The sequence below is a fragment of the Vulpes vulpes genome, chromosome 8 (assembly GCF_048418805.1).
Source record: "Vulpes vulpes isolate BD-2025 chromosome 8, VulVul3, whole genome shotgun sequence".
Classification (NCBI taxonomy): Eukaryota; Metazoa; Chordata; class Mammalia; order Carnivora; family Canidae; genus Vulpes; species Vulpes vulpes.
This window is the reverse complement of record NC_132787.1, coordinates 63,525,032-63,546,617: the sequence shown is the minus strand read 5'-3', so window position 1 is coordinate 63,546,617 and position 21,586 is coordinate 63,525,032. Positions and strand designations below refer to the sequence as shown.

Sequence of the window (21,586 nt, the reverse complement as noted above, 5' to 3'; positions counted from 1 at the left end):
TAAGGGCTGCCCCCTTACAAACCCTACTGGGAGCCAAAGAAGGCTAGAGCTGGGAATTGGGTCCCGATCTGGTCTGACAGCAGTGACTCACTCCCCACCCTGCCTGTCCTCACCATGGAGGCCACCAAACCCACAGTCTAGTTTATAGACATCACTGCATTCACAAGAGCCCATCATTGCTGTCCCCTTCTCCTTCTCTTTCTTCTCCTTTTCTTTCTCTCCCTCCTTCTATCCTGATACCAACATTATCCCAACCTTCTTACTTGAAAATGATAATCAAGTCTTCTTCAGGTTAAAGACTGAAGGGTTTTTCTTGTACCAAGGCTAAGATTATTAATCCATCACATTAATATGAGAAATTCAAATGTATCTGGTTGTTATCCATCATGTGAATGTGAAGACCCAAGAGGCATCTAATTATATATAAGATTATCAGTGTGGCAATCATTTCACAGTATGTGGATGCCAAGTTATTATGAAGCATGCCTTAAACTTAGCCATACATCAACTATACCTCAGTAAAACTGGGGAGAAAAAATTAATAGTATTGGGTAAACCTAGCCTGGAAGGAAAAGAAAACCTCTCCTTAAAAACTACAAAAAGGTTCTCATGCTGATTTGAGGACAGACTAGGAAAGATTTCAGAACAGACTCAAAAGAATGTAAAGAGCATCCAGACCCCAAACTCCTGCCTCCCCATCCCTGCTTCCCCTACTCACCCCTCTCCTCTGGATGGCCTTCCGAATCAGAGTAACCACATCTTTGCCTTCCACACCACTGGACTTGAACCCCTTTGTCCAGGAGACCAGGAAACTCTGAAAAAAGGACCAAGGAATGAACACTGATTCCTCACAAAATTCAGATCACACTACTCAAACAACCAGTCATAAGTGGAGACCTCTGCCATGGAGCTAAGCTAAACTACAACCACGCTTAAATATTCATACTGCTTCCTGACTAGCCTAGGAAAGAGAAACGGGGCCCCCATCAAACCTCCAGAAAGAAGATTCAATGAATGATTCCTTCATGATCTACTGCTCCCAAGAAGTGGAAAGAACAGGCTATGGAAATGCCAAAATAAGACACTCTCATCATTAACTCCCTAGACATCTTTCTTCCAAGAAACTTTATCATGATACTCCATATCAAAGGAGTTCTCATTCCTGGTTCCCTACAAGGGATGAGAATAATGTACAACCTATGGGGGGTTGTATATTATCCTTTGAGAGATGAGTGATAAAGACCCTCTCCCCATTTGATATTTCTTCACCACCCACCCACACCTACACACACTCAACCAGAAGGACAGAACTCTCAATACTCAAACCCCATCCATACAACCATCAGAGCCGCCTCTAAAACCACAGAAGCAACTGGCTCAAAGTTCATCCCAGACCTTCCAACCCAAAGAATGAAGCAACAAAAATGTCTAAAGAACTCATCTTACCTCATCTAGTTTCGTTTGGACACAGGGGAATGAGAAGGTGAAACCCAGGGGGAGCTTCTTGTCTTTGATTTGCAGCTTATCCATGAAGTTAGCCAGGCATTCGGCAATGTGGTCAAACAGCTAAGGGCACACAACACAGGAAGATGAGTAGGGAGGGAAAATAGCATGGAAATTAAGAGCATACCTGGACTTGAAGCTTAGAAAAGAACTAGTTGAATTTGTGCAAAAGATATGTATCCCCTCTAAAGTCTTAATTTGCTCATCTATGAAATGGAGGTGATAACTATACCTGCCCTCAGCATTACCAAATGGATTAAATGAGTCAGTACAGTTAACTGACAAATGAGTCAGTTAACTAATGCTTAACATTAGTTAGTGCTTATTAAATACTGTCATCCACACAAACCATTTATCCCAACCACTGTCAAAAGAACCGTGTGGGGCAGGGGAAATCATAGGTAAAGCTAATTACAAAGTTATCACATACCCTAGGAACAGAACATCCCTTGGCAGCTCTGTCAGAACCCTCCTTGACATGGGTGCACAGCTGACTGTCTTGCCGAGAGGGCAGCCTATCTCACTGCCAAAAAGTATTTTAACATCCCTGTCTCTTGTGATTGGGGAACAACATTCTCTGTTGCCATTCTATGAATGAACTTAACAAAAATAAGTAACTCATATTTTTCCTACATTCTGGAAAAGTAATTTCCCAGGAACATTTCAAAGAAGTTATCTTTGATTTCTAACTTCAGAATGAAACACCAAGTGAGTCCATGAAAAGCACTAAAGAATAAACAGGGTTTTTTATGGATGAGCAGCTTCACAACTGTGACCATGCCAAGCAGGACCCACAGCTCCTAAGAAAAAGCTGTATTTACAATTACCCAGGCTTTCAATCAGCCCTAAGGCCCACAGTCCCATGGCTTCCTTCTTGCCCATTCAGCATTCTCAGAGACTCCCTCTAGGAGAGACCCCCTTTAGATGTTGACAGCCTGAGGCCAGGGGCATTCTGGTACAAAAAGTAAGCAGAGGCCAAGGAGACCAAGTAGATGCCAAGAGCCAGGTTGACCAGATAGCAAAACCTAAAAGCGAAGGTGGGTAGATAAGAACATATCTTTTCCTCTCCAGACAGAAGCAAGGAAGATTCCACTAAACCAGAGGCTCCCAGAGGTTGCTGGTCCTGGACCAACACATCACCAACATCATGTTATAAATGTAAATTCTAGGGCCCAAACCCAAACCTGCTGGATCAGAAATTGTAGAGGCGGGCCCTCCAAGTGATCCTGAAGCAGTGTTTTGAAAATCACTGCACTAACCACAAAAAGTATTTACATTTACAAAGGAACTGACAGGCTGGGGGAGAGCGGGTGGCAGAGTAGGCTGAGATGCCACTTGGCTCCCCAGATGTCTGAGGTATGCTTCCAGGGAGCAGTCCAGGAAACAAGGCCACCCTCATCTAGAAGGTGGCCAGCTCTAACAACTTCCTGCATTGATCCTGTCCCTGTCATGTCACATACAAAATTAACCTCAGCTGATGCTGAAACGCTCAATTTCCAAATCAAAACATTCTCAAAAGCAAAGACTGGGCAACCACAAGACTCTCTCACAAAGAGGATCACCAGTGCAAAAGTGCCAAAATACTCTGAGCAGAAGCTAAGTATTTTAATATGTACGTAAGGTTTCCAGATCAATACTCAAATTCTGTTCTTCTATTGTGAAGTTGACCAGAGACAAAATTTACAATATAACCAAATTCCCAGCACCTTCTTCCTGGTAGTCTAGTCAAATGACCTTTAGTAAAAATAGTGTTTACTCAAAAAAAGGAAGTTGCCGAAGCAGTGCAAAGAGATAAGGCCAATCATCAGAAATGAAGGGAGGGGGAGCTTTAAAGGAGGAAAAGTAATATGGGTTCCCTTATCCAGCCCTGATCCCCCGTTCACTTTCCAGTTGTGCTGCCAACAAGGAGAGGCAGTGAAGAGGTAATAACTTATATGCAGCCTGATCCAGTAGCTACTAGCCATCTGTGGTTATTTTAATCACTTAGAATCTTAAAAAAAATTAATAGTCATTACCTCGGTCACACTGACTACATCTCCAGTGGTCAGTGCCACCAGTAGCTAGCTGGTGGCCAACATACTGCAAGGGGCAGATATGAAGCAGCTCTACTATTTCGAAAAGTTCTACTGGACAGTGCTCAGTTAGGAGAAACTACACCTCTTTAAAAGCAGGGAAGAGATGACCATCTGCTCTCTTAATTGGAAGACTATCTCCTTTTCTATTAGCTGATGATCTCAGGATAAGATACTGGGAGAAAGAGCTAACACCTTCCTGCCATAAAAAGGCTCAAAGGGCATCATTTCATAAGGTTAGAAGAGGTTTCCTTTTCCTTATTGGTCTGAGAATCTGCTCACTCTTCTTCCCACAAGATCCACTTTAAAAATCTATTACAGGGATGCCCGGGGGGCTCAGCGGTTGAGTGTCTGCCTTCGGCCCAGGGCGTGATCCTGGAGTCCCAGAATCGAGTCCCACATCAGGGTCCCTGATGGAGCCTGCTTCTCTCTCTGCCTATGTCTCTGTTCCTCTCTCTGTGTGTCTCTCATGAATAAATAAATAAAATCTTAAAAAAAAAATTCTATTACAATTTGTAATGCACTGCTCCCAAGTGGTAGAAGTGCTCTCAAGTGCTAAAAGACAGATTTTATCCGGGGACCTACACTGCCCAAGTTCACAGATATTCAGAAATCTTTGCAAGTTTAGGGCTCAGTGATTTGGTCACGGTCTTAACTAAATTTTATGTTGGAAACCCATTTGTTTTTCTCCAATTAAAAGATTGATACCTATGATCCAAAAGAAAAGAAAAATATAGGGGAAAAAAGCACCGGTAATTCCATGACTACAATAACCACTAGGAATTTCCTTCTAGTCTTTTGACCAACTGTTTTCTGCTTTTAGGCATAGAGTATTCTTTCCCTTCCTTAGAGTGAAATAAACACCTATATTTTCTTCATGTTTCATTTTTATGTAGCACTTTTCCATTTATTCAAGACTTTTAAGATATCACAATAGCTTTATAGTTTCTTCTAGGTGGCACTCATAGATTTTTTTTTTTTTAATTTGGACTACAACATTGTTTATGTATACCAGAGCTGTGACCACTCCCATAGATCTAAAATCCCACAGTCTCCGGGACTTCACCTCCCTTGTCCAATCCCATCATTAAAACAAGGAAAGCAAGTTTACCCTCAGCGCTGTCCCCAGAGACAGATAAAGAGTCTAATAGTATGTCCTCCACGTTCTACTTGTGTTCTGAAATTTCCTTCCGAAGAGGTGGCCCAGTATGGTGGGGAAGAACAGTATACTTGAAATAAGAAGGGTCCACCTCTTTCAAACCCTAAGGCCTAAAAAGTGACCACTGGAAGGGTATCTTATGGGCTATTCGCTCTTTTGTTGAGTACATGCTGGGTAGAAAATCAGCAGGAATAGCCAGCACTCTAGCTGAAAGTGATCCTACAGCAGTGCCATCTCCAGGAAGGTCTTCAGTGATTCCTACCCATGAACTGATAAGCAGCTGAAGCAGGAACAAGAAGAACATCCCAGGGAAGGTTTTTGCAGAGCAGCTGAAAGGGGAGACCCATTTCCCTGGAAACCCAAGAGCAGAGAATCATGCTGGACCAGTGGCTGTCACCCACCAACTGGCCAGATACTTCTGGTGTGGTAGCCAGAAGGTCCCCTCTGAAGGAGGGTTCTCCTGATGGAACTCTTGAGAGCGAGAGCCACCAAAGGGCCTGCCCCACAGGACTTCATGTGTGCAGGAGCACCAGCCCCTTCAGGGAGTGCCTACTACTCTGGAAGCAAGGGCAGGTAGTTGGGATCCAGGACCACCATGTTGCATAATTCCAGGAAGTACCACTCACATGGACCACATCACATAGCTTACCAAGTGGACGGAGCCCCTTAGAATTGTGCAAACACATCAGCCTTGCTTTGTGTTGTGACTCTGACCCCTACCACCCCTATGATCTAAGGCCAAATCATTCACTCAATCTTTCAAAACCCAATCCTACATCTCTAAAGTGAGATAACAGAGGCCTCATAGGGCCAGTATGAGGATAAAAATAAATGTATATAAAAAGCTTTTGCTCAGCCTGTGGCACACTAGGTTACCAAGTGTCAGCTCCTCCTGATGGTCACTCATCCACTTCAACACATTTATTACTCTCTGTAAGGGATGGGTGTGTGTCCTGGTGGTTCACCTGTGCTGAAAGCCATGGAGGGGAAAGGCAGGGACTTTGATTCCCACCAAGGATCACTGCCCAATGCACAGCAGAGGCTCAATACATGTTTGGAGATTATCACAGTGGCAATTCCATCCTATCTCCTTTTCTTCTAGCTATTATTGAGAGGATTCTTACTCAGATTTCACACTTCTTCTTTATCCACTCCTTTTATTGTTCAGATGCTCTAGAAGCCCCAGAAATATGGGGGTGACTAAGCATGATTTGGGGCAGTGTGGAAGCACACGGAGTCCCCTACAGTTCCAGGGGGACAGACACCCCAAAGCCGGATTTTGATGTCTTCTCAATAGGCTTCCACCCCTATACGCAAAACCTCTTCTGTTCTAGACAGTAAGAAGAGAAAGAGCAAGTAACCACAAAGGAAAGGGACAAATTCCATCTTCCTGTGATGCTATGATAATAAGTATGAGTCAGAGAGAGCTGCAGAATGACCATAGGGGCAGGTGGCAGTGTCAAACCACAATCGCGTGCTCTGACTTGCCATTCAGTGGCACCACTAACAACCACAAGTGTCCAGCAGTGTGGGTCCAGCCTCCAGCAGGCTTCCACCAATAACCAGCCCTTGCAAGCAGATCTTAAAAGACTCCTGGCAAATCAAAACATCACTACAGCACATCCAGACCCTGGGGCCTCACATGTGCTCTCTGCTCTATGGTCCGTGTGCACCTCTCCTGACGGAGGGGCCTCACTCAGCCTCCAGGCGTAGGAAGGGGTCACCAGGCAGAGAGAGGACAGAAAATCTGAGCCTCAGTCAGGGTCTCCTCCCTTCAGACCAGAGAAAGAGCAGCATCTGCGCCTGTGGAGTCCACAGCCCCAGCAGCCACTGAGAGAAAGGTCATACCTGGGTGCCGCTGCCTCTCATGAGGTCCTCGGGAATGGCATAGATCTGGTTCTCCATCTCGACCTTCTGGAGCCCGTTGTCTGTTACTCTTACCCGAAGCACACGGAAGTTTGTCCCTCCAAGGTCCAGAGCCAGGAACTCTCCATGTTCTGCAGGGAGACGATGGACCACTATTAGTTCAGGAAAGATAAGCTCCTCACAGAGGCCAGGACTTAAAAACCCACAAGTCCCTCCATAAACACTGGTCATCTCCCAGTGATGGGGTGGCCAGTGTCTCTTTTTATCACACATATTTATGTATGGTCTGATTCTTTTTCTTCATGCTAAGCATTTTTATATTACTTTTAGAATTCACATAAACAATGACACGGTCTTACATCCAATGATGGGGTGTGCAGCCCCTCACAAGAGCTAACTATCTCAGGGGCCTTCAGCCAAGCCCCCACCAAGCTCAAGAGGCCCATCAGGCCCTATCCCAGGAGTCCACGCCTCAGTGTTGTTCTTCATGCCCCCAGGACACTCAGCACACTGCAATAGGCCTGTGGGCCTCTGGGCTTTCAGCCAAATTGTGGTCCCCATACAAAATTTACTTTTTAATGTCTGCATACAATGATGGCAATGTCCTATGGCAGGATAAGAGGGTCATGTGATGAAGTGAATGGGATCCAAACAGCTATAAATTAAGAGGCCTAGCAAACCAGCCAATCAGGTGCTCCCCAAAAAGATCCCAGGCTTATTAGAATGTGAGAGAATGCTGACCCAAAGGTATGTAAGACAAGAGTCAGGCCACTCAGCTGTTCCACTCAGGACAGACCACAGAGCCAGAGTGGAGGGGGGACGGGAGACTCCACAAACACGAGTGGATCAAGATCTTCAGGTGTCCCTTCTCTCCAGGAAATAAGCAGTATATACAGGAAACATCCAGATTCTAGACAATAATACATCAGGCTACAGGGACATGCTCCATTGTATGGCACAGAATAAAAGTGCTGAAGAGGCACAGAGGCCAAAGCCAGGGCTGGGGGCTGGCAGGGTGGGAAAGGGTTGGGGGAGGTGGGTTCACCCCCTCAGCAGCTTTCTCCTACCAGTAATAGCTCCACCAATCTTCCACTGCCCTGCCATACACCTTCTCTAAGGAGACAGTGTTATTTCCTGGGGAATTAACTTATTGGAGTGTTTGTCAATGCTCAGCCCATTTCCCCCTCAGTGACGGCCACTGAAGTAAGGCAGCATGGACCACAGGGGCAGGAAAACGCTCTGACAGAGTGGGTCAAAGAGAGTCTATTCTGTGCCTGGGCCCTCTGAGCAGCAGTAACTGGCCCTAAGTAAAGCTACTTCTACCCGGCTCCCTGGGGGTACTACCCACAGCCTCTACCGTCCAAAGGAGCAACTTTTTGTGTGTATGTGGGGGGGGGGGTGATGTCATCTAACCAAGATTCTATGGGACTTGCCTCTACACTACCATGGTCTGGTAGTAGTGACATGCACAGCCTGGCTCTGGAGCCCACATTACCTCTGTCAGATACCTGGCCACGTGTTGGCCGTGACAAGTTCCTGAGGCTCAGGAACCTCACCTCTAATATAGGAACGTCATAACTCCAGCGGTTGTTATGAGGGGGGAAACTAGATAATGTGCCTCCAACACCCAGGACGGTGCCAAGAACTTAGGACAAACTCCATAAGTACTAGAAACTTTCCATCTAGGCCCACACACTACCCAATCCCCGCACTGGAGTCCTCTGGGCTCACTGTCAGGGCTGCCTCTCAGACTGAAAAGCACAATCACCCTCACCAGCAGGGACTAAAGGAACCTGTCTAAGAAAAGCCATTGGCATCTGGCCCAGTGACTTCAGCGTTCCCCCTCAGGGGCGCTAATTTCCCATCTGCTCCCTGGCCTATGGAGAGCCTCCCAACCTCACTAGCTACAGGTGTTCAATAGCTGGGCAACCTCAACTCCACCTGGGGTGAGTCTGCCCTTCTCATGGCCATGGGCGACTTTTCCAGGCACTCCAGTTCTGAGCCTCCCCTGGTAGTGGGAAAGCTGCCAGACTGCAAGAAAAGCTATGTGGTGGTTGTCATGGGGGATGAAAAGGAAAATCAAAGACGAACTGCCTGCATCAGCACTCTGCAGGCTAGGACGCATGCAATGCGCTGAATCGGCGACCACGGGGGTCATGATTCAAGGCCAGCCCAGCCTCCGTTCCCAGGAAGGAATGTCATCCCTTGCTTTCTTTTCAGACTCTGCCGTAACAGACATTCCTCTCGGCATCCCTCCTCCCCGGCACCCTGTTCTGCAAACACATAGGGTCATAACTACCACAGCCCAGGACTCTATTCCTTCCAGGGTCTGATATCTCTGGGGCAGACGCAGCACCATGACTCCTAGAGCTAAAGCTTAAGGTGAACGTTTGGGACAGTGGATAGACCCTTTTCGCACCATGCATGAGAGGCCCCTGTAGAGCAGGGGTGAAGAGTTGGGCCTTCAGGGATGGGCACACAGGCTTTGTTTTGAATTTCAGCTCAGCTACTTCACTACATTACCTGTGTAGCCTCTGAGCACGTCACCTCACCTGTAGAACAGGGCCCACAATACTGACTTTTCCTAGGGGTCATGAGGCAGACACGAAATATAGAACATACTATGTGTGAATATGTAGGCTCAGAGTAACCTGTCAATAAATGGCTACTATCACCACTGTTCCTATTCCTGTGTTTGATCATGGAGTTTTCTCACCCTTCCAATTGCCACCTACACCTACCTACTTGTAGCTCAAGTCCCACCTCCACTATGAACCTTCCAGAACATTCCAGAAGCCCAGAGCAGGCAGCGTGGGAGTGTGTGATGGGGCATGAAGGAGCATCACATCTCTTGGCATGGGACTATCAGACTGGACGGCTCTGGGGCAGGAAAACATGCTTACGGCAGGTTTCTTAAAGAAGTGCACAGTCATGTGACAGAGGACCCAGTACGGTCCAGAGAGATCATTCTGCTGAATTATAGTTGCTATCTGAGGCAACATACTAAGAAAACATCTCCTATTGCATTTGCTCATTGACGGTTCATTTGTTAAACAAAATGTTTGAGTACGAACCGATTTATAATATGAAACCATCAGGTCAGAGGTAAGGTTTCTTTCATTGTTGAGCAGGCCGTTATGTCTGGAAAGCAATTTAACTTGCTAAAAGTAGTAAAGTATAAACATCTGATTTTTTTAAAAAGCCCAAGTAATATAAAAGTGGGGGGAAAAATAAAAGCAAGTATCTCTCTTTTATTCTCCACATCCCAAAGGTAATAATTATTAATATTTCCTGAGTGTCCTTATGTACATTTATTTTATAGACAGCAGAGGCTATTAACAGACACATTCAGAGAAAGGGGTTGGAATTGCCGTTTCTAAGGATGTATGCTTTTAACGGGGAAAACATCGCCTAAAAGTTCATGCTTAGAAGTTCTCAATGATTTCCACACAAACCAACAGCTGAGTTTTGTTCTCACCAAGGTCTCATGTTATGTAGCAATTAATCTTTACCAACCTCTTTGGTCAAAGTGGTATCTTATTTTTCAAACTGGGTTTCCTTCTATTGTGTTAAGGTTACACATTTTGAATTGTTGACTGGCTTTTTGAATTCCTTGTTCTGTGAACTTGCTATTCACAACTTCTGCCTTTTTAGAAAATGCATTCATTATTTTCTTAATAACCTAAAAGAGCTCTTTGCATATTAAAGAAAATAGTTTTGTTGGTTGTATATTTACAATTATTTTTTCCAGTCAGATGTCTCTTTTCACTTTATTTGTGGTATTTTTGCCATGCAGAGACATTTAATTTTTATGTCTAGGTTTTATGTTTCATCTGTAGAAAGTCTAAAGATTAAATTTGTTTGCCACCTTTTCTAACTCTCACCAATTCCTCCTGGATGTGACCACCATCACTGCTAAAATGAAGGAAGCAAAGTTTCAAAATCCATTGGAAAAACCAAATTCATCTTCTATTTTTTTTGTTGTTGTTGCTTAAGCCCCCCATCCCCTCCACCTCTCCCTAGGGAGAGGCGCACCACTAGGGCACCCAGTTGCTCACTGCACAGCCACCATTTTTGGGTACATTGGCCCAGGCAGGTGGGGGGATCCCCCTGGTTAAAATTCAGCCCTGGAGAATGCAGGCATGGATTCTGCTACCTCACACATGCTAAGCAAGTGCTCTACCATTTGAGCTAATTCACCAGCTCCCATTATCTAGGTTTTTTAATTTGACTTTTTGGGAAAAAAGCGAAGCCCAGAACCCTGTGTCCTCATCTCTCTTGCCCCCAGGACAGAGTTCAGATTTCATCACTGGCATCTGGATTACTGTGGTAATAAAACAATGGAAAGGCACAGACAGGTGTTGGGGGGAGATTTAGTTGATGGAGGGCCAACATGTAGGTGTTTTTAATGGAAGAAAAACTAACATTTATTAAGTTATGGTCACTTTATTTATAAGCATTATCTCATTAATCTGCAGCAACCCTACAGGACATTATAATCTCCATTTTCCAGATGAGAAAACCAAGACTCGGTCAAGTAATTGAAACCAAGATTCAAATTCAGGTCTGCTTCTCAAGCAAAGTTTTCTACCGTAATGAGCAAGGAAGCTCCTCATGGCAAAGTTGTAAATCCTCAAATAAGGAAATCTTCATTAGCAATGCCATGAACATAAAGCCCAGAGGTCACCAGCAGCCTCCAAGCTGGCCTGGGTGGCAGAGGAAGTGACACTGTGGTTTAGTAGCTCCATAACTTGATTAAGGTCATGCAGGGGTAAATGATTGCTGGGTTTGAACTCAAGTCCATTTGACCCCAAAGCCCTGCCTGTCCCACTGTACCACACCCATGTCCCTTGTTCCTGGAAGCTGAGGAAGATCTGACACCAAATCCAGAATGAGGCATAAGCCATAAAGTGGTGAAAAAGAAAGCAAAGATGCCCTAATCTTTATTAGTAACTATAGTTCATCCCTCCCTCCTCCAGGCCTACTGGATGGCCAAGGTGCTCTCAGATGTGACTGGGAGGTGGCAGACCTACTGAATGCAGGTGACATGCCCTTTTCCCCTCAGAGTCCAGGATCTTCTAAAACTTGATACCGTCTTTTTTGGTAGCCACAAATCACTGCCCTCTCACATAATTATATGGAACCTCTGTTCCCACCAAGAGCTCTCTGCCAAAGGTCCTCCTAATTAAAAGCATCCCCCTCCAAAAGAAGACAAGATTAGGGGCACCAACCTTTTTCTAAAAGAAAGCAGGACTCAAAGAAGCACTGCTGGCCCACAGTTAAGAGGAACTGGCAATTGGAGCATTATTAGATTGTGCCCCGCCCCCCCCCACACACACAATGAAATTGCCCAACAGTTAAGATACAAGTTGTTTCGTCTGGTGGAGTGTGTTTGCTGACTCATTTCCCATCCTGGACTACCATTCTGCCCACTTCCAGTGAGGCTCTTATCAAATACATAAGGTCAGCCAGATAAAAGGGTTTCAATTTCTCCTGGGAACTCACCTGTCTCAGGGAAAGGCTGAGGACTAAAATGGCATTAGACTAGCCACCTGACATGACAGTCACCATTGGGTTAGTCAGCGAGACATCAGTAATGTATCTGAGCAGACCATAACTCCAGCATTGTCAGTGATACACAAATAAATGGCCTCTACCTGGCAACGTCCACATAATTTTTGAGGAATGAAAGTCAAGGGCCAGTCAAATTTTCCAACAGGATCTATTTTCAATCATTAGGTACTTGCCACTAATGAAAATAGCTCACCACCTGTTCCTCCCATCAAGCACTCAGTGCTACCAGGCCTCAAGAGAGACTTACAAACAGGTTCAGTTTGGTTTTGTATTTTGAAGTAGTGGTGCCCTTCGTCAAAGGCCACTATGTCCAGAAAAGGCAGTGCCCTGCCCGTTCAAGGTTGGAGCCAGAACCTGGTCCCCTCGCTCCAGAGCTTTTCCAGAACAAGCTCTAGAAGTCTCTCTTTGAACAAGAAGAGGCTTTTACGCAGTGTTCCCAGAGTTCTGGGAATCCTTGCAGGTGTTAAGGTCTGGTCTTAGCAGGTTAAGGAAGGCCAATTAAGGCACAGCTTCACCTCCCACCTCCTCACTTCCAATTTTATATCCTTACCCTATTGTTACTGTCTTACATAGGGGGTTCTACATAAGATTTCATTTTGTTTAAAGTTGGGAATGGGGTCCACTACTAAAAAAAATAAAAGTTTCAAAAATCGCTATTTTAAGAATCAAACACAGAATCTATTCTAGGACCTGCCAACAAAATACTTCCCATTCTGCATTTAGCTATTTCAACACGAGCACTGAACATAGTACTAACGGCTTCTTGGCTATCTGGTGCTGTATGCAAACCCAGTCCCTGACCAGACAGCGAGAAAGGGAGTAGTAGTTAGATGTACAGTGGCAAGTACATGATAGAAGGAATGACTTGTTTTTGCTTGGACAAAGAAGGCTTCTAGCCAGGTCTGAATGGATGATATGAAGTTGCCAGACAGGGAAAAGTGGACATATATAAGGTTGTGGGAGTTAATGGAGTGTTCAGGGAATGGCACCTGGAGTGGCTACAATGTAAGCCTCCTATAGCATGGCTATATGCATGTAGCAAATACCAATGCCAAGGACTTTGGATCTTAAGCACAGGGTCAGCTTTGTTTTCAAGAAGGCTTTAGTAGCACTGTGGATGATTGGTCTAGAGCCAGGGATGATGGTGAGGAGGACACCGCAGAATAGTTAGGCTAAGCACTGATGAAGCCCTGCATTCCAGGGCCATGTCCGAGGGTCAACCACCCCAATTTTCCCAAGACTGGCATGGGACTTTCAGTGCTAAAATTAGGAGATTCCCAGGCACACCAGGATGGCTGGGCATCCCAGGACCATGTTAGATTGAAACATAATGCCATCACCCCTTATCACCTAATGCCAGAGGCATGCAGCCTTGAACTTTGAGGGAGGTCAAAGACACACATCCATACTTTCACAGTCAGTTCCTGAATCAAACTTTACTAATTCAATGCCCCCAAAGGGACTATCTCCTGCCTGCCTGCCACAGCAGGAACATTTCCAGGGGCCTCAGATGACTGCACTGAACATTTCAATCTTTCTCCATGGAGTAGCTCTGAGTTGGAGACCTTGTTTATCTTTTAGTTTTCAGGTGCCTGCTAGCTAGCACACTGCAAGAGACTGCTCTAAGATTGTATGGTATGGACTCCAATTAAGAGGAATAAAAAAAGAGAAATCTCCAGGTCCTAGACAGGTAAATCCAGCAAAACTTCCTTTGGCAGACATAGGTTTTGAGGCATGTATTTCCCATGTACCTGGAACCACACAGCCACTACCACATCTGGGAGCCTCTTTTCAAGTTCCAAGATCCCAGCTACTCCAGTATAATGTAATACAATGCTGGTCTCCACTCAATAGCTCAGAAATAAAGTAACTCCATGTCACTAAAAGTATCAAATCACAGTTAATGTTGGTGTCTAGTACAGTCATGGAATGGGGGTAATCTGATCTTCTACGTCATTGGTCTTCTAATCATTTCAAGCAATGGGATGCCAAATGCCAAGACATAAAACTAGAGAAAAACAGAGCTGCCCCAATTGAAAGAAGGGAGCTGGAGTACAATAACACATTGTTAAATGCCCTCAAAGCTCCCAGAACACCATCAGAAAGCACCATTCTGGTGTTTTGATACTCAAGAAATGGTTCTTAAGCTCAAAATATGTGCCAGTCACAGAAGTGTTACATTCGCTCCACAGATGTGAAACCATTCTTCAAAGGATTAAAACATGTTTCTTTTTTTTTTTTTAATTTTTTTTTATTTATTTATGACAGTCACACACACACACACACACACAGAGAGAGAGAGAGAGAGAGAGAGAGGCAGAGACAAAGGCAGAGGGAGAAGCAGGCTCCATGCACCGGGAGCCCGATGTGGGATTCGATCCCGGGTCTCCAGGATCGCGCCCTGGGTCAAAGGCAGGCGCCAAACCGCTGCGCCACCCAGGGATCCCTAAAGCATGTTTCAATCCATTGAGTGTGTTAAGATTTTCAGACAGGCAGACCAGGAGTTCAAATCCTGTTTTAGTATGTATTAGCTGTACAATTTCAGGCCAATTACTAGAAATGTCGAGTTTCCTCATCTGTTAAAAGGGGATAGTAATGACTTCTCTAGCCAACACCTCCCCTCCACTCCCCAAGGCACAGGAGCACAAACGTGTGTGCACACACACACAGTTTTTGGTCAAGATTCAATGCAATAAATGTGTAAGGTGTTTGGAACAATGCCTGGCAAATATAAATGTTTAATAAACTCTAGCTACTACTACATGGAAGCCACTTATCAATACAATCTTTGGTTTATATTGTAGGCACCATATAAATCCACTAACTTGCTGGTGTGCTGGCTATTGATCTGTCTCCACTGCACACCTGTTGATACAATGCTGAGCAACCAAGATAAGGGCTCCTTTAGGGTTTTACTAGCCTCCATGCAACCTACCAGCAGCCTAGTCTCTCTTTATCATATTGTGTGCTTACATTATATGACTGGGTACCATTCTGTAATCATTTCATCTATGTAAGCCTTATCTCCCCAAGGACAAGTTTCATTCTTCAAAGGCGGGGCACAAGGCAGTTTTAGCATACTGCTGCCCTGCAGAGGACCAGCCTAGGGGTGGAGGGAACTCTATGGAACCAAACTGAAAAGATAGGCCTGAGTTACTAGCAGAAGAATGAATGTATTGTGCTAGCAGGGGGCAGAGGGTTGGGGGGAGCAGGTGGCAGATAAGCATAAAATACATCGTTAGTGGTGTGCCTAAGCACCCAGGCATTGGCACATAGCAGGCGGGCTTAAAATCAAACACTTCCATTTGTTTACTATGTGAGTTTGGGCAAGTTGCCTAATCAAACGAATCTAGTTTTTCTACAAAATGGGGTTCATAGCGCCTACCACTGGGTCACTGGCAGAATTAATGAGATTGCTCAAATACAGTGCTCAGCACAACAGTCAGCATTTAACAAGCCTACAGTTTATAACTCTCACTGTCATCATCATCCTCCTCCTCCTTTTCCTCTGTTCTCTCGGGAGTTCAGTCTGGCTAGTCAATAGAGATATGCTCACCTGTGAAAATAACTCACAATTCAGGAAAGTGGGGAAGTATCAAATGATCAATAAGCAAAGCCTTCAACTCACTCTGCCTTAGAAGGCTTCTTTACATCTAAACAATCTTGTCAAGGATGATAAAGACACCACAAAGATACTTTATTTCTATGTTGGAACTTGCCTCTGGAATTATTAGTAGATCTCAGTTAGGTTGTGCTTGAGCTTCTTATTTTAATGGTACAATGCCAAACCCTAACTGTGATGTATTTAAAAAGGTGATAATCCAATTTGCTCTAGAAACCTTGGTTTAGCAACAGGAGTTGATGTAAATTATGAATGTTATGGCCATGGAGTCAGGACTACCTCTGCTTAAACCCTTAAACTCTTCAACTCTTTACCTCTGCCATTCACTGGGCACGTGTGACCTTGGCAATCACAAACCTTCATTAGCATCATTTGCCTCATTTTTAAATATTTCTCTTATAGAGTTTGCATGGGGGAACAAACAGATTATTTATGCAAATCACCTAGCACAGACATTGTGGATGTTCATTAAATGGTGTCAATTATTCCTGCATTTACGCTTAGGATGGAATCATCCTGTCCTCTGAAAACTGGATCCCTATGTTATCTGTGGTAGGCCCGCCCGACAGGACTGTGGCTGGCGCTGGCCCCATAATCATACACACAGCCATGGCTTAGGTCAGGAGAGGTCAGAGATGGCAGGGTTCCTGGCAGATACAAACAAATGCTTTCTTTATTCAACTTTGCACTGCAAAGAAGGTAGGGAAAGGGTACCAACAACAAGCATCAGTGAGGATAAGGGGCAAGTGGCACTCTCGTGCTGTTGGTGGGAGTGTAAAATATAGAGTGGAATGGTTCAATCACTTTGGGAAAAGTCTAACGGTTTCTTATAATAAAATACACACCAAACTTTATGACCCAGAAATTGCACTCCTAGTTGTTTACCCAAGAAAATGAAGGCATGAGTTCACAAAGAGGCTTGTGCAAAAATGTCCATAGCACCTTTGTCCTAATGGGCAAAAACTGAAAACAGCCCAGGCATCCATCAAGATGCATGTCACATAGGCTTCCAAACAGCATGAAATCAGGTACCAAAGGAATGAACTACTGATATACATAACCTGGATAAAGCCCACGGTATGATGGATAGATGAAGCCCTGCATAAAGAGTAAATACAGTATGACTAGATTTATGGAAAATTGTTCAACAGGCAAAATGCATACATATGGAAATGTAAAAATGATTGCTGCTGGGGATCAGGGACAGGGACTGCCTGGGAAGGGGCACAAGGGAACTTTCTGGGTGAGCGGTAATGTCCTCTCTTGATGGGGACTGTATTAAAACTGTATGTATTTGTCAATTCATCCAATGATTTGTCATGTGAGATGACAAATACTGAAGTATTTGAAGTTTTAGGGTTGAAATAAACTGATTTCTGTAATTTACTTTGCAAATGCATCAAATAAAACAAGATAGGCTGATGGGTAGAAGGATGGAGGAGTGTGGTAAAGCAAATCTAGTAAAATATTACTATAGAAGAACCTAGACAGTCAAGATATTGGTGTCTGTTATACAATTCTTTCACCTTTCTTAAACTGGGCAGGGGGGTAGGGTAGGCAGAGGAAGGGGGAGGACTTTTTTTACACACTCTGACAGCCATCTGAATAAGATATTCTTAGTCCATTGACATATCTCTTTTTTTTTTTTACATATCTCATTTTTTCTGTGCACATTTCTGTGCAAAGATGGTCCACACAATCTATGAAGTGAGGATATTTTAGAATCAGCCCCCATGAGCTCAGTGTCTATGAACATTCTGTTCCTTCTCACACAAAACTCAAACCATTTTCCTTCAGCGTAATGGAGGCCTCCATCATAAATGGATGGCCCGAAGCTTCTTGAAGTTTCTCCCACACTTTCTACCAGAACTTTCATTATCATTAGACAGCTGGGACCCATATAAAGAAGAGTTGGAACCTGGTCCTTGCTCCAAAATGCAGGGCCTCTGGTGATGGGGATGAATCCTCACAGCCACCCCCACCAAAAGGAAGGATCTGGAAGGCTTACCCGCCCTCTCTCAGTGAACTTGGTGCTGGCCCTGGCTCTTGCAGAGATGGGTTCTGGCTGCACAGGACTGTGTTTACAGAATACATGAGGAGGTCATATATCCACTTCTCCCTTAGTTCTTGTGCCTCCACCCCAATAATGGTTCCTCCTTCTACAAATGAGGAAACCAAGGATCAGGGCATACATGAATTTCTCTAAAGCACGCAGCTTTAATTCAACCCCATTTAATCTAGAATTCTGATCCTCACCCTTCCTGACACTGCCCTAAAACCACCTCCTGTCCCTACCAAGAAAAAGCCTATTTTACAAATGCCCATCTAGGACAAGACTGGGTGAGGAGCTTTTAAGGCAACAGCTTTCAAACTGCAAGCTGGAAAAAACTCAGTGGCTCCAGACCAGCAGCTTTTTAATGAACAGACAGCAATAGATCTGACTGTACCACGTGTAAGAACAGACACTGGGCCCTGAAACTTGATTTAGCCGTATATAAATATTTATATACATGTGTTTCTTGGTGTAAGTGTGCAGCCCAGAAAAGTTAAAGGCCACTGATTTAAATATTACGTCCCTCTAGATTAGAGATTTAGATCCAAGAGGTTTAATTTCCCAGATTCAAAAATTAATGCTGGAAAAAAATGAGCTGAGAAAGGTACTGAGGAAGGCCAACATGGAAAAGGCATCACTTGAGTGAAAACTGCTAGCCTTCTGTGGGAGAGACACATAATCACCAGTCACCAGCAGCAGCAACAGAACTCAGGCTGTGGCCTCAGCTGGGAAGCAGATGTACACGGGCTGTCTAGGGGAGAGGTACAACTGACCCACACTCCTTCCTCACAGCACTTGACTAAGGTGCCAATAACAAAGCAGAATTTTCATTTTTGATAGGATTTATCTATTGAAGAGTCAGATCCTTATTACCACATTCCATAACTCAGAGCCACAACTAACAAAATAAAATCAAAAGTCTTGGTGTTGACCATTTTAAATTACAACCTCTCATGTTCCCCTCCCCAAGCTCATTTTCCTTTCTTGATTTTCCAAAAGCAATCCCTATCATTCATCTTGGATATATATTCCAGTTAAGATCCTAATAATTTTACAACATGTGTGTGTCCCCATAAGCAATGCACAGCATTGTTTCAGGGATTTTAAGTTATATACAAATACTAGGAGGTACAGTCGTTCCTCGATGCTTCATACATTGTTTTTTTAGATGTATCCATATTAATATATATATTTATGTAGCTGCATAGTATCCCTCCAAGGGATACTCCACAAACTGTTTCCAATATGCTGTCATTATAAGCAACAATGTTATGAACATTCTTGAACATGGTTCCTCAGTTGCTATGGGAATTTGTTCAAGTTACAATACAGCTGGAGGTAGTACTACCAAGCTGCATATACACATACCTTCAACTTTACTAGTTATTGCCAACCTCATATACCAGGAAAACTACTATTAAGAGTTCAATGTGTGTCCTTGAGACTTTATATACCTGTGAACACATATATATATATATACATGAGTTTCCAGAGTACAAGTATAGATAAATCTATCTCATGCTTTAAAATGGGTTGCAGAAGACTGGTTTTGGCATGAACTGACCAGTGCCCAGCTAATGGACACTAAGGGATTTTCCCCAATCACAGTATTTCAAATAATTTTTGAGGGCCCTAAGTCATGAGCTAAGGTAAGGAGCTGACCCAAAGACCTCAGCAAGGGAAAAATGAAAGGGCTGTGGCTGGGGTTCCTACAGTCTGGTCTCCAGTATCCTAGGGGGCACTTGCTCTGCTTAAGTGAATACAACATTCCAGTACACAGTATTTACACTGTAGAATCTGACATTATAAAAAGGTACTCTTTGTATCAGAAAGGTCATGTAAAATCTCCATTTCTGTGTGCAACAGAGGTCAAGCAAAAAGTCTTTCTTGTCCCAGACACTTCTGCCCCAGAAGGCTACAGAAGTCAGCCTTGGGCTCCCACCTTCAGTCCCAGCAATTCACATTCAGAGGCTAAATGCTACTTGCTGCTCCACATCCTGGATTGCAGACAAGATCCCAGGACTCCAGCCTGAGGTCAGGGAAGAAGACTCAATAACCACGTAGCACAGTAATTGGGGCAAACCCTAAGAGGCAAAGGGAGGTGGCCAGGTCTCCAAACTCAGGAAAGCAGGGAGAGTTTTAAAAGCCTGGTCCCATATCTAGTTCTCCCCAGCAAATTTATTTGGCCACTTAAAGCCAGCCATCCAGCCCCATATTTCAAACACTTTGAGCTGTGCTTATGCCGTGTGCTCTGGTGCTGACCACACAGGCTCACGCGTGCACGCACACACATAATGGATTGGGTGCCGTCTTGATGCCTGACCTTTAGCATAGATGAGTCTGAATCCTGACTCAGCCTTTCATTAGTTGTATTTGACCAGCCAAGCTTCAAATTCCTCGTCTAAGGAAAAAAAAAAAAATGTAGATAAAATTTGTACTTACCTTATAGGGTTTTATGAAAAGTAAAAGAATTATAGCACATAGGTGCTCTGAAAAGCTCTTAGCCTGTAAAAATTTAGTAGATACTGGAGGTACTTGCCTAGTGGTGGTGCCTGAAATAAAACAATGTCCCTGGCCTTAAGGAGCTAGTAAATTTATCAGAATGTCAAATAAAAACAATAGAAGCAGGTGTGGCCACCAGTCTGAGGGAGTGGTAGGCACAGTCAACAGTGCTAATCTGGAGGGCATATGAGGGATAACCAGGTATCGGAGGCAGCCATTCACTGGGCTCACACACACACACACACACACACAAGCACACTCAAAACAATTCTGTCAAAGTCACCCCCTAACTGCTGGGTCCAGGCTGAGTCCCAAGGCAAACATACTTATTTTACAAACCATAGGAAGGTCCAAAGTCTTGTTACACAAACCAGGTCCCCAGAGGCTCTCAGGCAGGTTAGCCTCAAGGAGGCAGATATGAGGGACCCTCAGAAGGCATGTGGTGCATGGCTGAGGCCTGCCGCATGCGGTTTGCCAGCATCCTCGGCACCGCTCTGCAGCCAGCCGGCCTCTCAGTGCTTGGGAGTCTGTGCTTGCCCGCTCCTCCACTGCCCTGGAGGCTGCCCCTTGGGCTCCTTCTCCCCCCCTCATGTGGGTGACTATCCCACGCTGCTCACCCCCATCGGCCCCCACAGGCGCTTCGGCTCCTTCTCCCCCCTCCTCATGTGAGTGGCTATCCCATGCTGCTCACCCCCATCGGCCCCCAGAGGCGCCTCATCTCTACCAGTGAACACGTGTGTTTAAGAGAAACAAGCTGCATGAATGTGCTGACACAACCGCGTTCCATCCTTCTCTGAGGATGCTGCCTCCCCCGAGCATTAGGGCTCAACATCCCGGCATCACCTCTGACTCCCGACTTGGCCCCGCATGTCCCCCCAGGGCCACACCCTGCCCCAACCAGGCGCCCCATCATGTCATGCCGGCCCACGCTGCAGCTGCTACTGCTGACAGGCAATACCGAGACAGTTCGGTCTGCACCCCGGCAACCCTGTTACTCCCCTGGGCTTCCTGAAGAAAGACCCATTGTTTTAGGTGTGCAGGCAAGGCTTTGTAGCCCAACCTACCTTCCAACCTCCATCTCCACCGCCACCCTATACTCTGACTAAAGCACCTGCTGGGTGGTGCATCATGAAATACAGGGTCTGGACCCAAATAAGGGGATGCCACAAAGCTTGACAGGTTCTTGTGTACACCCTCAGAGCCTTTCATACCTAGAAATGCACTGCAGCTCTTCA

General features: G+C 44.9%; 1 protein-coding gene across 1 annotated transcript in view; it reads right to left on the bottom strand.

Annotated features, from left to right (window-relative positions):
- HK2 (hexokinase 2) overlaps positions 1 to 21,586 on the bottom strand; it is a 62,535-nt gene that overhangs the window by 19,980 nt on the left and 20,969 nt on the right. Inside the window, exons 3-5 of the mRNA XM_025994455.2 lie at positions 6,583 to 6,731; positions 1,447 to 1,566; positions 719 to 814 (exon numbers count right to left, since the gene is read on the bottom strand). Of these exons, the coding sequence (XP_025850240.1) occupies positions 719 to 814; positions 1,447 to 1,566; positions 6,583 to 6,731 (365 nt within the window). The remainder of the gene's footprint in view (positions 1 to 718; positions 815 to 1,446; positions 1,567 to 6,582; positions 6,732 to 21,586) is intronic.